At 44.4% G+C, this 16,867-nt stretch overlaps 1 protein-coding gene and 1 long non-coding RNA gene across 2 annotated transcripts; one reads left to right on the top strand and one right to left on the bottom strand.

Moving 5' to 3' along the window:
* The first annotated feature begins 4,428 nt into the window (after positions 1-4,428).
* On the top strand, positions 4,429-16,732 carry c10h15orf39 (chromosome 10 C15orf39 homolog). The gene is made up of 3 exons (XM_047597252.1): positions 4,429-5,178; positions 8,345-11,570; positions 14,017-16,732. Exons 2-3 carry the CDS (start codon positions 8,384-8,386, stop codon positions 15,069-15,071), a joined length of 4,242 nt encoding a protein of 1,413 aa, XP_047453208.1. The 5' UTR covers positions 4,429-5,178; positions 8,345-8,383; the 3' UTR covers positions 15,072-16,732.
* LOC125015414 lies at positions 13,060-14,020 on the bottom strand. Its single transcript, XR_007113594.1, has 2 exons — positions 13,651-14,020; positions 13,060-13,539 (listed from the first exon to the last, which is right to left on the bottom strand). It is a non-coding gene; the product is annotated as an uncharacterized LOC125015414 (long non-coding RNA).
* Positions 16,733-16,867: the final 135 nt, after the last annotated feature.

The following is a 16,867-nucleotide window of genomic DNA, read 5'->3' as shown; positions in this document are numbered from 1 at the left end:
GCCTGTGCCTCTCAGTGTTGTGCATCTTCTCTTACACATTAGTTCTTCATTAACTTACAAAAACCAAAAAAAAAAAAAAACTGTTATTATTCAATCTGGAAATACCCGTGTCTTCCATGCCATAATAGGTGTCTTTTTCATAGAGGGAAAAAAAAATTGTGTCTTTTCAGACTGTGGCCTTGCGCCCCGTGCTTTGTGTACTGCCTGTGTCTTTAACTTCATGTGGGCCATCCATGGCTCAGGCTGCTGTGCCCTTTTGCCATTTACATTAAATGATAAGCTGGTAGTTCACTAGAAACCTCAAATCTTTCTTACTTTTTTCCTCAACACTGGACAAGCAGTGGATAGGAATTAAAACCACAGTGAGTTTAGATCGTGAGATTAGATCTCCATCATTCGGTGAATTCCGCGCTTCATGTAGTGTTAAGAGAAAACAATCACTATTTGAAGCAGCACTGGATTTGAATATTTAGATATCATCGTGGTGCCTACAGGGTTAAACTCTCAGTAAACTCTGGTATGGGTGTCAATACCTATTTGTATAGTAAAATATATATAATATATAATTCTAGTGTTTAAATGGCTTATCTATTTCAGAAGCTTTCAAGAGTTACCAAACATTTTATAACCATTGCTCCAAGTACCAAAGGTCATAAATGTGTGTGTGTGTGTGTGTGTGTGTGTGTGTGTGTGTGTGTGTGTGTGTGTGTGGAAGGGGGGCATTGATAACATTAGTGTTGGACATGTTTACCTCTGTGACAATCCTCCATCTCCCGACAAAGTGAAATGTCTGGATTGTGTCCAGCGAAGACAGACAAGAGAAACCACATTTCAGTCGGTAACAGCTGTCTTAGTTGTAACAGCCTGAAAGGACCTTGAATGTAGCAATCTTTGAGGTATGCTTCCCCTCCAGTGCTACAATTTTGCAGGAATACCACAAAGTGTTTCAGACTACCTATTTCATGGGAAACCAAGATTTCTAACTAAATCAGCTACTATAAAGTTACTTTATAAGCTATAAAGTTAACAACTGCGATGCCTCTGTAAGGTCACATGCATCACTGATAACAATGTCGATGTGAATATTCTCCATACATCTCCCAACGCTGATATTTCTACTCCTGTGCGTGACAATGATCACGCAGACACTTGAGCTTTTGTTTTTTTTTACTATCTTTCCAGATGGTTCGAATTTATCTCGATTTATCTCGGTTCCCACTAAATCCAGTAGCGCTGGATCGGATGGAATTTGACTTGCAAATGACAAGCGGCAGCGTCACTGTTGAGCTGTCGAGGTTGCGGCACATGGAGCCACCTGAGTGGCTCCCCCAGCGAAAAGCATCCTTCCCTGAGCCATAACCTGTCTGCCTGCCATTGGCTGCCGCTGCGTGATTCTCTTAATGAGGCCACAGCAACATTACATCAGCCACACTGACATGGGGCGTATCACCGCAGCCTTGACTACACCCTGGAGGAGTGAGCAACCTGCAGGTGCACTCAATGGGAGTGAACAGCGTGTTCTCACAACTATGACCAAATAACATGATAGGATGCCTTTGGAGGCGTTGTGAAATAATCAAAGGTGAACTTTCCGAGACAAAACTATTTTTCCCTGCTGCCACTCCAGTGCATGCTTATCAAAAGATGTCTCCCAAACAGTAGTGGAAGCGGACTTCTTTGTTTTGTGTATATGCAAGAGTAACGCATAATAAAAACACGTATACCCAGCATGGAGTCTATATGAGACTGACCCTGCAGCATACCAACTCATGACACATTATGTGGCTGCCCTCCCCACACGGTCAACATGTGCAACTCGAGAGGACGGTTTGATTTCTCAGCGTAAGGTCTCCTTACCACGTAAAACGCCCTCACATTACTGATGGTTTGAATCGTATTCCAAGGCTCGAACTTCTTTTAGTCCATCGCTACTTTATACTCGCCACCTTCAAATATTGGTAGCTTTATTTAATCCAGCAACAATCCGACAACCAGAAACACCCACAGTCAACTGACCACACAACGAACATACAAGTACAACAAGTCTTGAGTTACAACATGTAAATGAAAATATCAAATGATAAAGATGATAAACATGTCAACAATAAGAAAGTACGGCTTTAAATTTGCCAGCGGTGATGGAATTCAGTGCTACTTTCACTCACAGTACGGTACACAATGTACATTCAACTTGAAACGAGTACAACAGGTATATATGGATAATTGTTGCTGCTTTGCATTGTGTGGCTTAAATGAGATCAAGAGAAGGAACGAGGTCCCTGTTGTTTTTCTTCACCATCTACTTTACAGTCAAAGCAATTTTATTTGCCACTGTTGTGCATCAATGCATCAATAAAAAGAAGTGATCACCGGTGACAAGACTTATCCTCCATTTAAAAAAAATTCAAAAGACCGAATCTGAGGGAGGCTGTGGTGCCAATTGTAGAATCCCCCACCATTCAGCTCCAACGCTCTCCTTATATACGGTTTCTTATCTCACTCCACAATTTTAAACAAATTAAATTAAAAGAAATATTGTCTCCTTACATCTGGTATTTTACACCCGACAGCTGGTATGGACTATATAGAATTAAATAAATGTGAAGGAAGGAAATATTGCTTGGTGATAACGGATGCATTAACCAAACATGTCCAAACCCCTGGGAGCCATGGCAGTGGAGGATATTTGATTATACAGAGATATTATTATCGGTGGTAAAGTTGTTATAGACAGCTGGTAAACCCAGAAACAGAAAGAGGGACGGGAACAGGACCATAGACTACACCATGTGTTGCATGCACACATGAATTTGATCCCAGCTCCCCATAATTCCTTTTAAAAACTTTTATTTTCCGTACTGAACCACAACATCATCAAGTCCATCAAGAATTCATAAGCGCGTTAAAAGATAACTTGCATGCGCCTACAGCACTCAATACATTACCCCACGAGTTAACCATAAATCGTGTGTGTCATTATCTGTGCACATGTGCAGCTTCTGTGCCTGATGCAACTCAACTGGTCTCTTGGCTCGACGCGTATTGCCGGCCTCTGGGAACATTCAAGACTGTTTCATCACACCCTGCATCCTGAGAGATTACCTGCTCTGCTCCCCGTGTCACCACAAGTCACTGTATAGACTCTGACATGCTTCAAAGTGGTAAACACAACATGGATTCGCTCGCATGCCTGTTAAATTCATGTTTACCATTTACATATTTTTTGTTGAATGAATCTTCGAGGATCCTTGAGTTTAATGTGTATACGAGTAATATGAATCATATGTCCCGTGCAGCCTATATTTAACAGAATGAGGTTCACAGAGGGAAAAAAAAAAAAACATTACCTATGCATGACTGCTGCAGCTATATATACAGTTATCAGGTGATAAAGAGACAGCAGACGACTTGGAACGAAATCTAGAACCAGGCCAATCATTCTCTGTGTAATCATTCACAGACGGGGCCTCCATTATAACAAAGCCACTTTGTGAGTCTCACAACTGAGTGCAGTAATGTATGTTTTAATGCATCCTTTATTTTGTTTTTTTTTATCTTGTGTGTTTGAAGGTGCCTGTTTTGCCCCTTGATGCCTTGTGTTGGTTAGCCTGGAGCTGTGATGCCATGGTAACTGGAAATGGGGGAGCGCGAATGTCGAGAGCGCTCCGTGGGGGCACAAAAACATCCCTGCCTCCTTCCCCCGGTCAAACCTCCTGGTGAGCATCTCTTTACCCGCGCCGGGTCCCCGGGAGTGATAGAAGCCATCCATACTTGTCTAGACCAAACTGTGACAGGCCCAAGGGACACGTAAATTAGACTGCGGCTCACGGGTGAAGGGGGACAGGTATGATGCAAGTGCAGCGAGAAATTAACTCATTCACAGCATAAATCGAGCGAGAGTGGAAGAATTCGGGTTCAGTGGATGCGATTAGTTTCCAAAGCACCGAGCAGCAGAATGACGCGCTGCTATTATTACTACCCTACTGGCACTAATGCCGAGTGAGCAAAGTGATTGTAAGGTAAAATATGGGGCACGATAAAAGACAAGAGGAAACGGTCAGCCTTAGGTAATAACTGACCTGATTTTAACTTTGGTTAACTGTAGTCAATCATTAACTACTATGGCGAGGTCAACAAACGGCAACGCTGTGATAAAATCCAGAGCCATGTTTTTGTCTGTGTAATCTATTTACATACGGCAAGTTGAGTCCTCGTTAAAAAAAGAGAGAGAGAGAGAGAGAATATCTTTCGTTTTCTCTGCACCTCATTGGAGCCGTTGCTTCACCCCACAGCTCATCTGTCACCAGCCATTAAAACACACTCTTGTGCCAAATTTTCTTGTTCCATATCAATACAACTTTTCCTCCCCACGCTCGAGCCAAACCTGCGCGGAAGGAAGCCACGAGCCAGGAATGCGGGCCGTAGTTCACTTGATTGTAAAAAAAAATAAAAAATCATCGGATTATATAAACCTTGGCCAAAACTGTTGGCGACACGAAGAGGAGAGGAAGTGGTGGGATTTTTAAAAAGAAAAAATGTTAAATGTTTTAACTCGATTTCTTATGTTGCTGTTCACGCAGTGAAATATATCCGAGCTTCCTCTTCTTCTCCTTCTTCTTTTTTTTTTCTTTGATGACGAGCGCTTCAATTCCGCGAAAGACTGTCAGATAGGTGTAAGGAAACTCGGATTTGGGAAACGGAGGGAGGCGTGAACCCGAGAAAAAATCAATAGCGCACACTTGCGTTATCTGACAGTGGAAACAAACGTGACTCTTGAGTTCAATTTAGGTGGCGGCGGCGGCAGAAGTTGCCGTTGTGATACAAGCCACGCAAGAATAAAAATAATTAAATTTAAAAGAAAGAAGAAAAAGAAGAGAAGGCGAGAAAGTCACCAGCAGGAAAACATCACATGTGTAGAAAATGAGCCGTGAATAGACGCAGGGCGTGACTCCGCCTATTGATCAAAGACCATCCTCCTCCTCGCTTTTGTCTTTTCTTCGGTTTGTTAACTTCTCCAAAAGCCTCGTGGAGCCCTGGCCAGACGCACGCCGACCTTTTGCCCGGGGCACTCGCTTCGTTCCGTTTGGTGCCGATCGCGGCGCATCCGGGTGGACAGATTCCAGCCTCTGAAGTTGTCTTTCATGGAGACGCTGTGGATTCATTTGTCCCAGCGGCGAGGTAAGCAAACTTATCCACCTCTCAGTGTCGCTCATTGACAGCAGATTGTTGTGCAGAATGTAGAAATAAATAAAGTCAATGAAAAGTTTTTTTATTATTATTATTATTATTTTTTTTAGTAGTTTATCCGAGTGTCCTCTTGGAGCTCAACAGATAATGTGAAAGCATTCCACACAGCCGCCGTCCTCCTGCATCCTCAGTTTTTGTTGAAGGCTTGAATACTCGTTATTGTACTTTGCCACAGTGCGGTTTTAGTTTTCTGCTGTGGTTTTTGACTAACGCTTTCGCAACCTGCGTGGGGCGCGTTATGGGAACGCGTAAATTGTTAGATTTCCATCCTACTATTTTTGGCCGTTCGTGCAGACAGGATATCAAGTATTGACAGTTTCCATGTTCCTCCCGGGAAGCAAATATATGCGCATTACTGTCTGCTCCGATGTCCAGAGAGGCTGTGAAGGCTGTGAACCTTTTTTTTTTTTTTCTTTTTTTTTAAAGTTCCGTTTTTATGTGTGGACGTGAGTCGTTTTTATTGGCGGAATAAAAAGTAGGCGGAAATCGAAATGTATTTTATATGTATGCATATTCATTTTGTTTATGTGTATATATATAATACATATGTCATTTTAACATGGTGACATATTCTCCCCACATCCCTTGACCTGTCAGACTAATTGGTTAACGAACATATCGTTAATGATTATCAGACTCGCCGGAGTGAAGTGAATCTTTAGCGTGTTGACACTTTTCTCGCGTGGTTTGGAGCTCTGAGACGGTTTGAGTTTCGGAAGTCACGCTCTCCATCAACCTTGCCCTATACATCACGGGAGTGGGAGGACACACACACGCGAGCACCCACACCAACTTGACAAGAGTGTGGCTTTCAGTCCGTTGAAAACACCTCTGCGCAGTTTCCTCTTGTACACAAACCGCATGTCTCCTCGCTGTACGCAGATAAAGCATAGCTCTGTAGGTACCACTTGCCTGAAAGGTGTCAACAGGATGAGGAGCTGATAACATCTGTTTGCACTGCAGGGCTGTGTACTGGCTGTCATGAACCTGGATGAGCACTTAATAACGCCATGTGTCAGGTTACAGTTGAGGATCAGTTCTTTGCCCCCCCCACCCGCGCAGCCTGCAGATGCATCTCAGACATTATTCTCATTTCATTCTGTTACAGTTTGTACAGTTTGATACCTGGGTTCACCAGACTGGATACAGACTGTTTAAAAATATACTGGCATATGCTATAATTTTGCACACTGACGAGAGGCGGCAGGTTTAGATGGAGTAATGTGGACAGGAGATCAATATCAAAATAGATATTTTTTCATTTTATCTAGGTCCACCATGAAGTTGTGTTCTGCTCCAGCTGTTGCATGGTGCTGCTTTCAAGGGCCCATTGGAAATGCCAGGTTCATGGGTTGAGCGGGCGTAAACATTACCATGAAAGGGGTAAATTCAAGGGGAGCGGGTATTTTTTTTTTTTTTAGTCTTTTTTAGTCTTTTCCCCCAAGCCGAACGTCCCAGCTCTCACATGTGCGGGTATCTGGGTTTTCCGTCTCTTACGCGGGCTGTTCGTTTATCATTTTTTAAACACGCCAGATGTCTAATGCAGCTTCGACGTGTATCCTTTTTGTCAGAGGCAGAGCAGTGGATTATTTGTGGATCTCCGGGGCCGGGGCCAATCTCTTAAAAACATCTTCCATTTTTTTCTTTTTTTTTGCGTTTCTTAACCACAGTGTTGCATATTTTAAATTTAACAGCATGACATTTCAGACTGCGTGATCACACTTCTCAAGGGAACGGAGTATGACGTCTAGTCCGTTTTCCCCTAGTGCTTTACATGACCGTTATGGTCACTGTCACAAAACACTTGCAGCATTGTTTGACAAAGGGAGGCAGGCAGGCAGCCAGCCATCCTGTCTGCCTGCCTGAGGTGCAGACCAGCAATGGGTCAAAGAGGCACATGTTGCATAGCAGTGTCTTGTAAGTGTATAGACTTGCAAGATCATCAGCGCTGATCCCTGTTTGTTGGAAATATACGAGCAGCGCTGCATCCATAAAGCCATCTTCATCATTAGAGACTCACATCGTCCCTCCCGTCACATCTTGTCCCTACTGCCCTCAGGGAGAAGGTACGCAAGCATCAGCTGAAAGGCATCCAAGAAACCCCCCCCCCCCTTTAGCTACACACCACTGACGAGAAACAACACTTCTGCGTGCAGGTACACAGTGAAAAATGACAATAAATAATCTTGAATCTTGAAGCTGATCAAATGATCAACTTTAACGTTGTTTCTCGTCATTTATAATATTTAACTGGGTGTCGTCTTTGCTCGTGGGCAGCTGGTTACACACAAAAAAGACATTTTTAGCCAGTTCTTTAAAATACTCTGCTGATTCTGCTTCTGCTGTTTTTTTTTTTTTTTTTTTTTTGTGTGTTTTTTTTGACTCAGAAGAAGCTGCAAATGCCCCAAACAGTGAAAAAGTATGTGAAAAGGGAACTGTGGTACAACTGCAGGTTCGCATTAAGAAATGCAGAATAGAAACTCTGTGTCCACTTCGTCTGCCGTTTGCTGACAGAGGCGATGCCAAATGGTTTAGATGTGAGGGCGCCCGAAAACCACAATCCGTCGAATACGGCACAAACGAATTGCAATATCTCATTTGTCACATTGCGATTTCTCATTTTTGTACTGACTCATTACTTCAGGGAAGACTGTTCTCAGTCATATGTGGCTATTACGTCACCTCTGAAAACAAATAGGGCCGGAGATTGTAAAAGAAGAACTATTGTTGTTTATTGCAACATGTTGTCTGTCTCACTGTCTGCCTGCAGAAAAATGTGTTTGTTTTAAGTGTTTGTAGTTCACTGGGATTCTTTGCATAAATTCCCCTTCGCATAGCCCTCTGACAATACCTTCTTTACCATTTGTTTTGTTCAACATTCATGAGCATTAGCTGATAAGGGCTGATAATGTGTGTGATAAGCTTTTAGAGTCATCATTTGTGAGGCTATCTTTATTTATTACTTTATTTATTATACTTTATTTATTTTTGCCCTGCTGTCGTATCAAGTGTCTGAGGAGGGAGTTTAGTCAAGATAATCAAACCAATGCCTCTTTAAGTGTCTCATGATGTGTCCTAATTGTTTTTGTGTTCATAGGTTTTGGAGCTACATCGGTGAACCATCAAAAGTTATGATATGATGAGCAGTGACTCGATGCAGACCCTCGCCGACCCAGCGTTCCGAAGCAAGATGCCACTATTCGATGGGACGATGTCACCTGCGGGACTGTCCAAACCACAAAGCACGCCTGACTTCCTGGGTAAGGAGACGCTGCGGTACAACGGAGCCTGCTTTACTTACGACCCCAGAGGAAGAGAGCGGGCAGCGTTCACCCCTGTTTGGACCAGGCCGGAGACGTCTGTGCTGGGTAGCGCGAGTCCTATGAATCGCGTCTCTGCTGTGGAAGGGAAAAACCACACAATTCACAGGCAGGACGGCAGTTTTTCAGAAGAGGGCCATTCCCATTCTTCGGCCAAGCGCCACACGCCGCTAAAACAGGGCTTTGTGCTATACACAAAAAGTCCTGAGAACAGAAGTCCGTCGGCCTCCGCATCAGCAGCGGTCAAAAAAACTGGAGGTCAGAATTCGTCTACCCATTCGGAAAAGTCGGTTTACCTGGCGATTCCTAAGCCGGTGTATGGACGTAACCCCTGCTGTAGTGAACTGGGTTGCCTGACGGGACACAGATACAGCCTGGAACATGGCTCTCCCAGGATACCGAACACTGTGTATGAGCACGATTGGATGCAGACTGATGGTCAGTACACCGAAAGGCTGCCTATTCAGAGGAAGGCAGAGGATGCACTGCGGCAACAGAGAGGCTTACAGTTTGAGCCAAGTGCAGACCGACTGAAGAGGATGGCTGTGGAGGCGTACAGCCCAGGTAGGGCAAGGACTCTGCCTGGTATGATTGAGCCAAACTACAGCCGCTACCCCTGCACACCGACTCGCGCACTGTTTGGCTCTTTAAGTGAGCACGGCCAGCCTTTACAGACATCCCCCAGAGGCTACCCCAGCCTATACCCCTCCCATCCAACATATGAGCATATGACCTCAGAGGTTTATCAGGAACATTCTCCCATGTCCAAATATGGCCAGCTAGCGCAGCACCCAGTGTTTTACTACCCTCAGGCAAATGTGGAGGTAGAAAACAGGACACGGTGTAAAGATAGTGGCTGTAAGCAGAGAGAAGATGTGCCTGTTATCCATAAACATGCAATCTCAAATCCTCGGGAGCATTACATAGTGCCTCATCCGCTTCATGCTGAAATTCCTTTGCCTAGCGGTGAAATGTTGCCAAATCATTCCTTTCTGCAGGGCTTTGACTATCAATACTATTCGGTTCCAAGATTTAATTTAAATGCAAGCCAAATAAGAGCCCCTCTAAAAAGGCAACATTCACCGTCTAGTTATCACTCTGGTCACGTAAATGTTTCGCAATCCAGACAACATGTGAGTCACCCCATGGCTTCTAAGGACAAACCTAACCCCGGCCTCCATGTTGATCAGCCACATAGTTCCTCGCCGTATCTGCGTGTGGACCACGCCAGCCCTAGCAGACGCCTGAGCCAACCTGGCGTCTCACCATCCAACATACAAATTAGCAGATTTTTTCCTCCACTCGCCAACCTGCACGCAGACCCCCCTGTCATTCCACCAGCTGGCTTGAGCATGGACAGAATCCTGGACTATTCCTCCCGCGAAGCCCAAGTGACTTGCCCGAAACAGCCAAAAAGCATTCCTGTTTCCCCGGCAGCATGGCCGCCCCAGTCCCCCAATCGCATTTCAGATCGAATCCATGCAGCTGCACCTAATCTCAGAAAAATTCTTTATTCCCCGGCTGTCGCAACAGAAAGTAAACACGGTGGCTCTGTGTCAAGCTTTGGAACCCCTGTTCAGAAAGAGTCCCTGAAAAGAAGCGTTTCTCACTCATCTCCACCTGTCAAAGTAAAAAAGGAGGATATGGATTTATATGAAGTGGAGCCCGCTAAAAAACAACAGCGGCTGGAAAAGGAGAATGTCAAAGTAGGAATTAAAAATTACTCCCCTCCTATGCCAGTTATTGACACGGTCTTCAGCCTGGCACCATACCAAGCATACCTGCAGGCCTCTGGAGTGTTATTTCCAGGCAGAATCCCTCACAGAGCCGTCCAGTCTTCTGTGCAGCATGACGTCAAAGCCAGGCCAGACGGCAAGGAGAAGAGGTCAGACCGATGTGACCAGCAGCCTGCGGTCTGTCTAGTTTCCAAAGAAATCAGTCCATCAGACGGCCAGACAGATAAGACTGTTGTAGACGTCACTGGACCTAAACATATTAAGGTGGAGAAAGTAGATCCATCAGATATCAACAACTCTGTGGAGGCTCGGGTTAGCCAAAATGACTGCAGCATAGTGACACTCAAAAAAGAGCTTGATGCGACGGTTCCACCGGACAGCGAGCCCACGTCGTTGACAGAGAAGCGTGAATCTGTTGAATCTGAAAGTAAGTCCCCGGTAACGGGTGAAACGGACACTTCTGAAGAGTCTAAACCGTCTCAGGATGACACGAGTACGCCGCACCAACACACAGACACCATTCAACCCGAATCGAGTACTCCATCTCAGCTACAAGCAGAGAACAAACATAGTTTCAGAAACATTCCTCCCCAGTCTCTTAAACTTTCAACCTACAAAATAATTATCCCCGTTATCAAACGTTGCGGTTCTGCTGCACCCCCTGAGGAGCCACCCGCACAGCCGGTGGCCGAATCCGTACCAAAGCAAGAGATCCAGCTGCCAGTTCGCAAGCACTTCATTGAGCTGCACCAGTCGTTCTGCAAGCTAATATCCAAATCTGTGTCAGCCTCTTCAGAGCAGGGCCTCAAAAAGTGGTTGTCTCAGCTGAAAATTATTGAACCTGCGTCCTCGTCATCCAAAGTCCAGAAAGTGTCCTGCATGCTGGGGGTAAAAGTCAGAGAGACGTGGCTCAATGAGGAGATTAAGTCGGCCCTCAACAAGGTCCTCGAGAGGTTGAGAGAGTACACCACCCAGGAGCGCTGTCCTTTTCCCCATGTCATGCGGGCGGGAGCCGTGTTTCTACCTATGCTCGTGATAAAGGAGCTGCTGTTCCCGATGGTCCAGGGCAGCTTCATCGACCAGGTCCTGCAGGAGCACAAAGTGGAGCTGCGGCCCACGACGCTGTCCGAGGAGAAGATCCTCATCCAGCTCCACAAACGAGCCTTCTCCTCCAAGCTCAGGAGGCTGATGTCCCTCAAACACCTGCCGGACATCTACGTGGACGTGGTCAACCTTTTGTATTACACCTGCGTCTGTCAGCATCTGGGTGAGTATGTGTTCACTTCAGACGTACTAAAAGCACAGTAGTGTGTTTAAAACAGAAAGTGTTTGGTTTTTTTTTCTAGTAAAAGGGGAATTGCAGTGATGTAATGTTGGTTACAAAGCCTTTTAGTTCTTCTTCCACATCTGGAATTGCATACTGTAGTTTGACCTATTGGCACTTCCATGCCAGACTTTCCAAATGACAGGTGTTGTTGACAGGTGTGCTAATCACCCCTCCTGAGGCATTACTGGGCACCTTATTTGACCTGTGCTGCAAGTAAACACATGTTCATGAAGGTGGCAGGAAATGAATGGATATCGCCCTTGTGTACAGATGCCCATGTAAACCGAAGGCTTGAAAATGTGTTTTAATTCATGATATTGTTTCAGGTAGTTGAGCAGAGTCTCAGTTTCTCAGTTTTCCTTTAAAGATCCAGCACCTAGTTTGATACTTTGACCACGTGATTTTAGTAACATGACCACCAAACAGTGCTTCTTGCCTTAGTTTGCAGATCATGAAAATCCCCTTCGGGTGCACCGTGTGATTTGATGGTTCTTCAACATTTTTATTCCAAAGCATTATATTTTCTGTAGCATTGCCCTCAAGCAGTTCTTGGGGTGGTCATGTTTTCTGCCTTACTGGCCCTTCTGCATCATAGTAAAGAATAATTATTCAATATAAAATCCATTTATTTTTTACAGAATCAACCTCACCTGACGTCCAAAAGAGAGTCCAGGTATATTTAATCTTTTATGCTGACCCTCGATCTCACCACTTCTTTGCTTTGTTTTCCTGATTTTTTTAAAGCAAAAGAACCTGTCTGCTAAACTAAAATAAGGAACTCACAAGAAGCTGCATGATTACCTGTCGCTAGTGGGTGGAGGGAAGCACACAGAGTCGGGCTGCTTGTGGAAAAATTAAAAACTCCCTCGTGAATTTGTTACCTTCCTGACCTTTCAAGAGAAGGTGGAGGGGGGGGTACCAGGGACGAAAGTTTGTGTTCTGAGGTGTGCAACAAAAATCCACGTATGTGCTCTTTAACCAGAGAGAGAGGGAGAGAGTGGCACTAAATCTTTATTGACCTGGGATTGTGTTACTATTTAATCTTCATGTGTGTTTAAGGGTGAAAGGCTAAGGCTACTCACTCCTTTGTTCCCACTGATGGCTTATATCTTAAAAAGGGGCAAGAAATATCTAGTTTTGAAGAAGGACCTAGTGACATTTGACCACATACTACAGCTGTAGTTTATAAAACTAAACGGTAATAAACAGCAGGGGTTTTTTTTTCGTTACATGCTAATGCACATTTTTCCCCACTCCAGGAAGGAGGATGTGCATTTGACTGGAAAACTACATATTCATCATAATGAAGGATATTGTCAATCCCGTTAATCAGGTTATATCAGGCTTTGGGTGCACACGAAATGCTTTTTTTTTTTTCTTTTTTGATTTTTTTGGTCTTTTCATGGGATTTGTTGAACATTTTGTTGCCTTTTCTTTTTTTTTTCTTTTTTTTTTTTTGTAGAACATCCCAAGACCCGTCCCTCCAGTACCTGACTTTTTACTTCACTTTGTGTTCCGACGGCTATTATTCCTCCTAGCACATGCATCTGCTTACTGAACTGGGCTTGATTGAATTTCCGCTCGCTGCTGACGTTGTTATCAGTCCACATGATTTCGGAGCACTTGATTTCGGCGTCTGAGCGTTTCTCCTGCCTCACCCGCTGTTGCATCTCCTGTAGCAGCTGACTCTTCGCCCCAGCCTCCGTGTTTACTCCCACAGCCTTTTCTTCTGTCTCCGCTGAAAGGGTGTTTCATGGTGGAGGATCATGCTGTCCAATCACCACGTGTCAGCTGACATTAATAGGATAGTTTCTTATTGTTCCTGTTTGCTGAATGAGGGCTCTGTGAGTGTCTATCCGTCAACCTGCAGTTGGGGTGTTGTGGGGTTAGCTCGCCTCTTAGGAATCACCTGTAGGGAAACAAGGTTCATCAGTTAGTTGCGTTTTTATTTTTAACATAAATCCTGTAGTATGTTTTATGACTTTCATGTGACAACACCAGTATAATGGTTGTTACTCACCAAACGGAAATTCACACTAATAAGTGCAGATACTTCACAGCGGAGTCAGCAGATGACCACGCAAGACAGAAGATGACATAATCATGATAGCATTGAGGAAACTGCTGGGTCCATTGGTTGTGGGGAAAGTACCTGGAAATAAGCCTTCATTGGGAGTGGTTTGTAATGTACCTAAAAGAGGAAGGCTGCTGTACTATCCTGCATATTACAGTGCAACAGGCCTTTTTTTCCCTGACTTGCTCACCACTTGTATCTAATATTTCCTCAATCACTAAATTCTATGATCTCTCCACCAACCTGATTCACACGGCACATTCCCTCTCTATGTTTTGACCTCTCCTGACGGCCGTGTCCCCTGTGTTGCAGGATTAGATATGGCTCCTGAAAACAAAGAGCGAGACGGAGGCTCTGAAGCGTCTGACAGCCGGGACACGGCAGCCTCTGCCGGCTCCTGCTCGGAATCACACCCACAGACACTTCCGAAGGACGAGGAAGCACAATTGCATTTTGACGCGAATAGAACAAAGAGCAGAGTGAGGAGCAGCTCGAGGCGTACGTTTCTAGACAGCGGCCTGTCAGATGAAGAAGAGGCGGGTGGCGTAGAAAACACAATAGTTGAAGGCGTTCTGAGCACATTTATAGAGAAAAGCTGGGGTTCCCAAGAGCCCCGCGGGGCCGAGGACGGCAGAGGAGCCGACCGTTCGCTCAGTCCACAAAGCAAAACCTTGGAGAATTCGTGGACGTGTCCTTTGGCGTTGGACGAGCTGTCTTTGTCTCCCAGCGACGCAGAATCCGAGGAGCCCCCCGGGCTGCAGCCTCTCGCTCCGGCCAAACCTCAGGTCAGAGCCAAGAGCTGCACGGGCATGATCCTCAAACTGAGGAGGATGTTCAGTGAGGGCCTCAACCGGAAAAAGTCTCGTTACCAAGCAGTGTCGGATTCGGTGCCGTTCGCCGACCCCTCGCTCTCGCAAACCGACGGCGGCGAGGGGGACCTTCACAGGAGGACGCCCAAAGTGACCGACAGGTGGCAGAGGACGGGGAGCTTCTGTCGTGCTCTGAGACCCCTTAGCAGCTCGGCCAAAAGAAAATCGCTCCTGAAGATTAAATACTGTCCCTATTTGTCCGCCTGCCACAGCGCCGAACACAGGAGGAGGTGGGTCCTGCGCTCAGCCGTCCAGAGGGCGCGCCGGGCCATGAGGTTCTACTACCCGGACCTGGTGGGAAAGACGATCCACCATCTGTACGAGGAGGACGACAAATCAGAGGTGTGGTACAGAGGAGAGGTGCTGCGCATCCACGAGGCTCACACCAACCCCTTAAAGACTATATTTGAGGTCCGGTATGACAGTGAGCCAGAGTGGAAGTACTACCTAGAGCTACTGATAGACTATAAAAAAGGCTGGCTCAGAATTGAAGAGTGACTCCTGCACATGGACGCTATGCCAGTTTTTGTTTTTGGACACCCTGGTCTGGTCTGTGTGCGGGGACCGGGCTCTGTCACTTCAGTGACATATGTCGGGCCTCGCCAAGAATGAAGTGGAACTACATTTTTTTTTTTTTGTTCTGATGAAATCACCCAAACATTCCTTGTCACTTAGTGCTTACTTTAAGGGAAGAGCTCTTTTTTCCTCTGTGTACTTTTTAAAACTCTTATCAAGTTTGACCCACACTGGCTTGTTTTTTTTTGTTTTTTTTTTTTATGTAAAAGAAATGCCTTATCGTCACTGTTTTTAATTCTTAAACCAACATAAAAAACTACGGAGTTTTGTATTTATATATATATATTTTTAAAGTTACCTTGATCCAATTTGAGCAAAAAAAAAGTATAATTCAGACTGAATTCAGTGACCGGTAGATATTGTTTTATATCATTGTAAGCAATTGACCTTTTTTTTTTTTTTTTTTATGTTTCACTGTCAGACAGTGCCAGACACATATGCTGATGACTGCCACTGGTGTTAGCTGGTGAACCCGAAGCTCTATAAATGACACGCTGAGATATGTCCCAACGTGATGGTGCATTTTTTTTTCCACTAACTTCTACGACTGAACCTCAAACCATATTTTAATTTTCCATGATTTTTCTTAAACTTCTGCCGATTGTTAATATTTGCCTCACTACTGTCTTAATAAATGTCTTTCATTCACGTCATTGTGTCGCCTTATCTGTGCCAGCGATTTACTTCCACCCCTCGTTAACAACTCTTTAAATAGAATCAATTCAATCTTGAGCTTGTTACCGATGCCATTGTAGAATCTGGGTGTATATCTGTCAGCCCACAGTTGGGAATACTGTGCCATAAATATCACGGTGAGGGTCATGTTAATGATAAAACTGGGCAGTTTTGTATATTGTAAGATAAGAAAATGTATAACGTATACAGGTTGGTTGTCTCCACCTGGTGGCAGAAGGTAAAGTTACACATTTCCTCTTAAAGTGTATTGTTGGTAATTCTACTATAATGTGGTTATTTATTTTTTTAAGGACACGGTTTAAGGAGTATCACATAGTGGCAAGGCTTTTTTTTTTTTGGTAATGAAAATGGTAGGTACCACAATAAACATTGTGTCCATTATCAAACAACCACCCATGCCAGAAGGATGTTTGCAACATTTTGCACTTTAATATTTTCTCCAAAACAGACATCTATTTTTCCCCCCCTCACATTTTTTTTTTTTACACTAATAGGAAATAAAACACCTTTAATAGCATAAAGAAAAGATATGTAGAAAAGTATTAAAAGTTTTTGGATGTCTCCATTTAATGTAAGTAGCTGCTTCTGTTACTTCAAAACTTAAGTTGAAATGTTCATGAACCACCAGCAGACACAATGAAAACAGAGAGAGCCCTGGGGAGCACGTTAGCCTAATGATCACAGCTAGAGCTGGTGTTACTGCAGGACAGCTTAGAGAAAGAAATAATAATAAAAAAAATAGCCTATCCTCCATCCAATCTCCTTGTGTCATTATCAGTTTTCTGACTTCAGGGACAAAATTAATTCAAAACTGACATCATACAAACAACCACCTGTTCTGCATCGTACAATGTGCAAGTAAACCTGGTGCAAAAAAAAAAAAAAAAGCTTAACATTTTTAGCCAGAATCAAAGTTAATCATGAAAGTTAGCATAAAGTTATTTTGCTATCCTGGAAGACACAGCTCTGCCAAGGTCTGTAGTAGTACTCTAAACTGCAAAACACACAGCGCAGAAATGCAT

The sequence above is a fragment of the Mugil cephalus genome, chromosome 10 (assembly GCF_022458985.1).
Source record: "Mugil cephalus isolate CIBA_MC_2020 chromosome 10, CIBA_Mcephalus_1.1, whole genome shotgun sequence".
Classification (NCBI taxonomy): Eukaryota; Metazoa; Chordata; class Actinopteri; order Mugiliformes; family Mugilidae; genus Mugil; species Mugil cephalus.
This window is presented reverse-complemented; position numbering and strand designations above follow the sequence as displayed.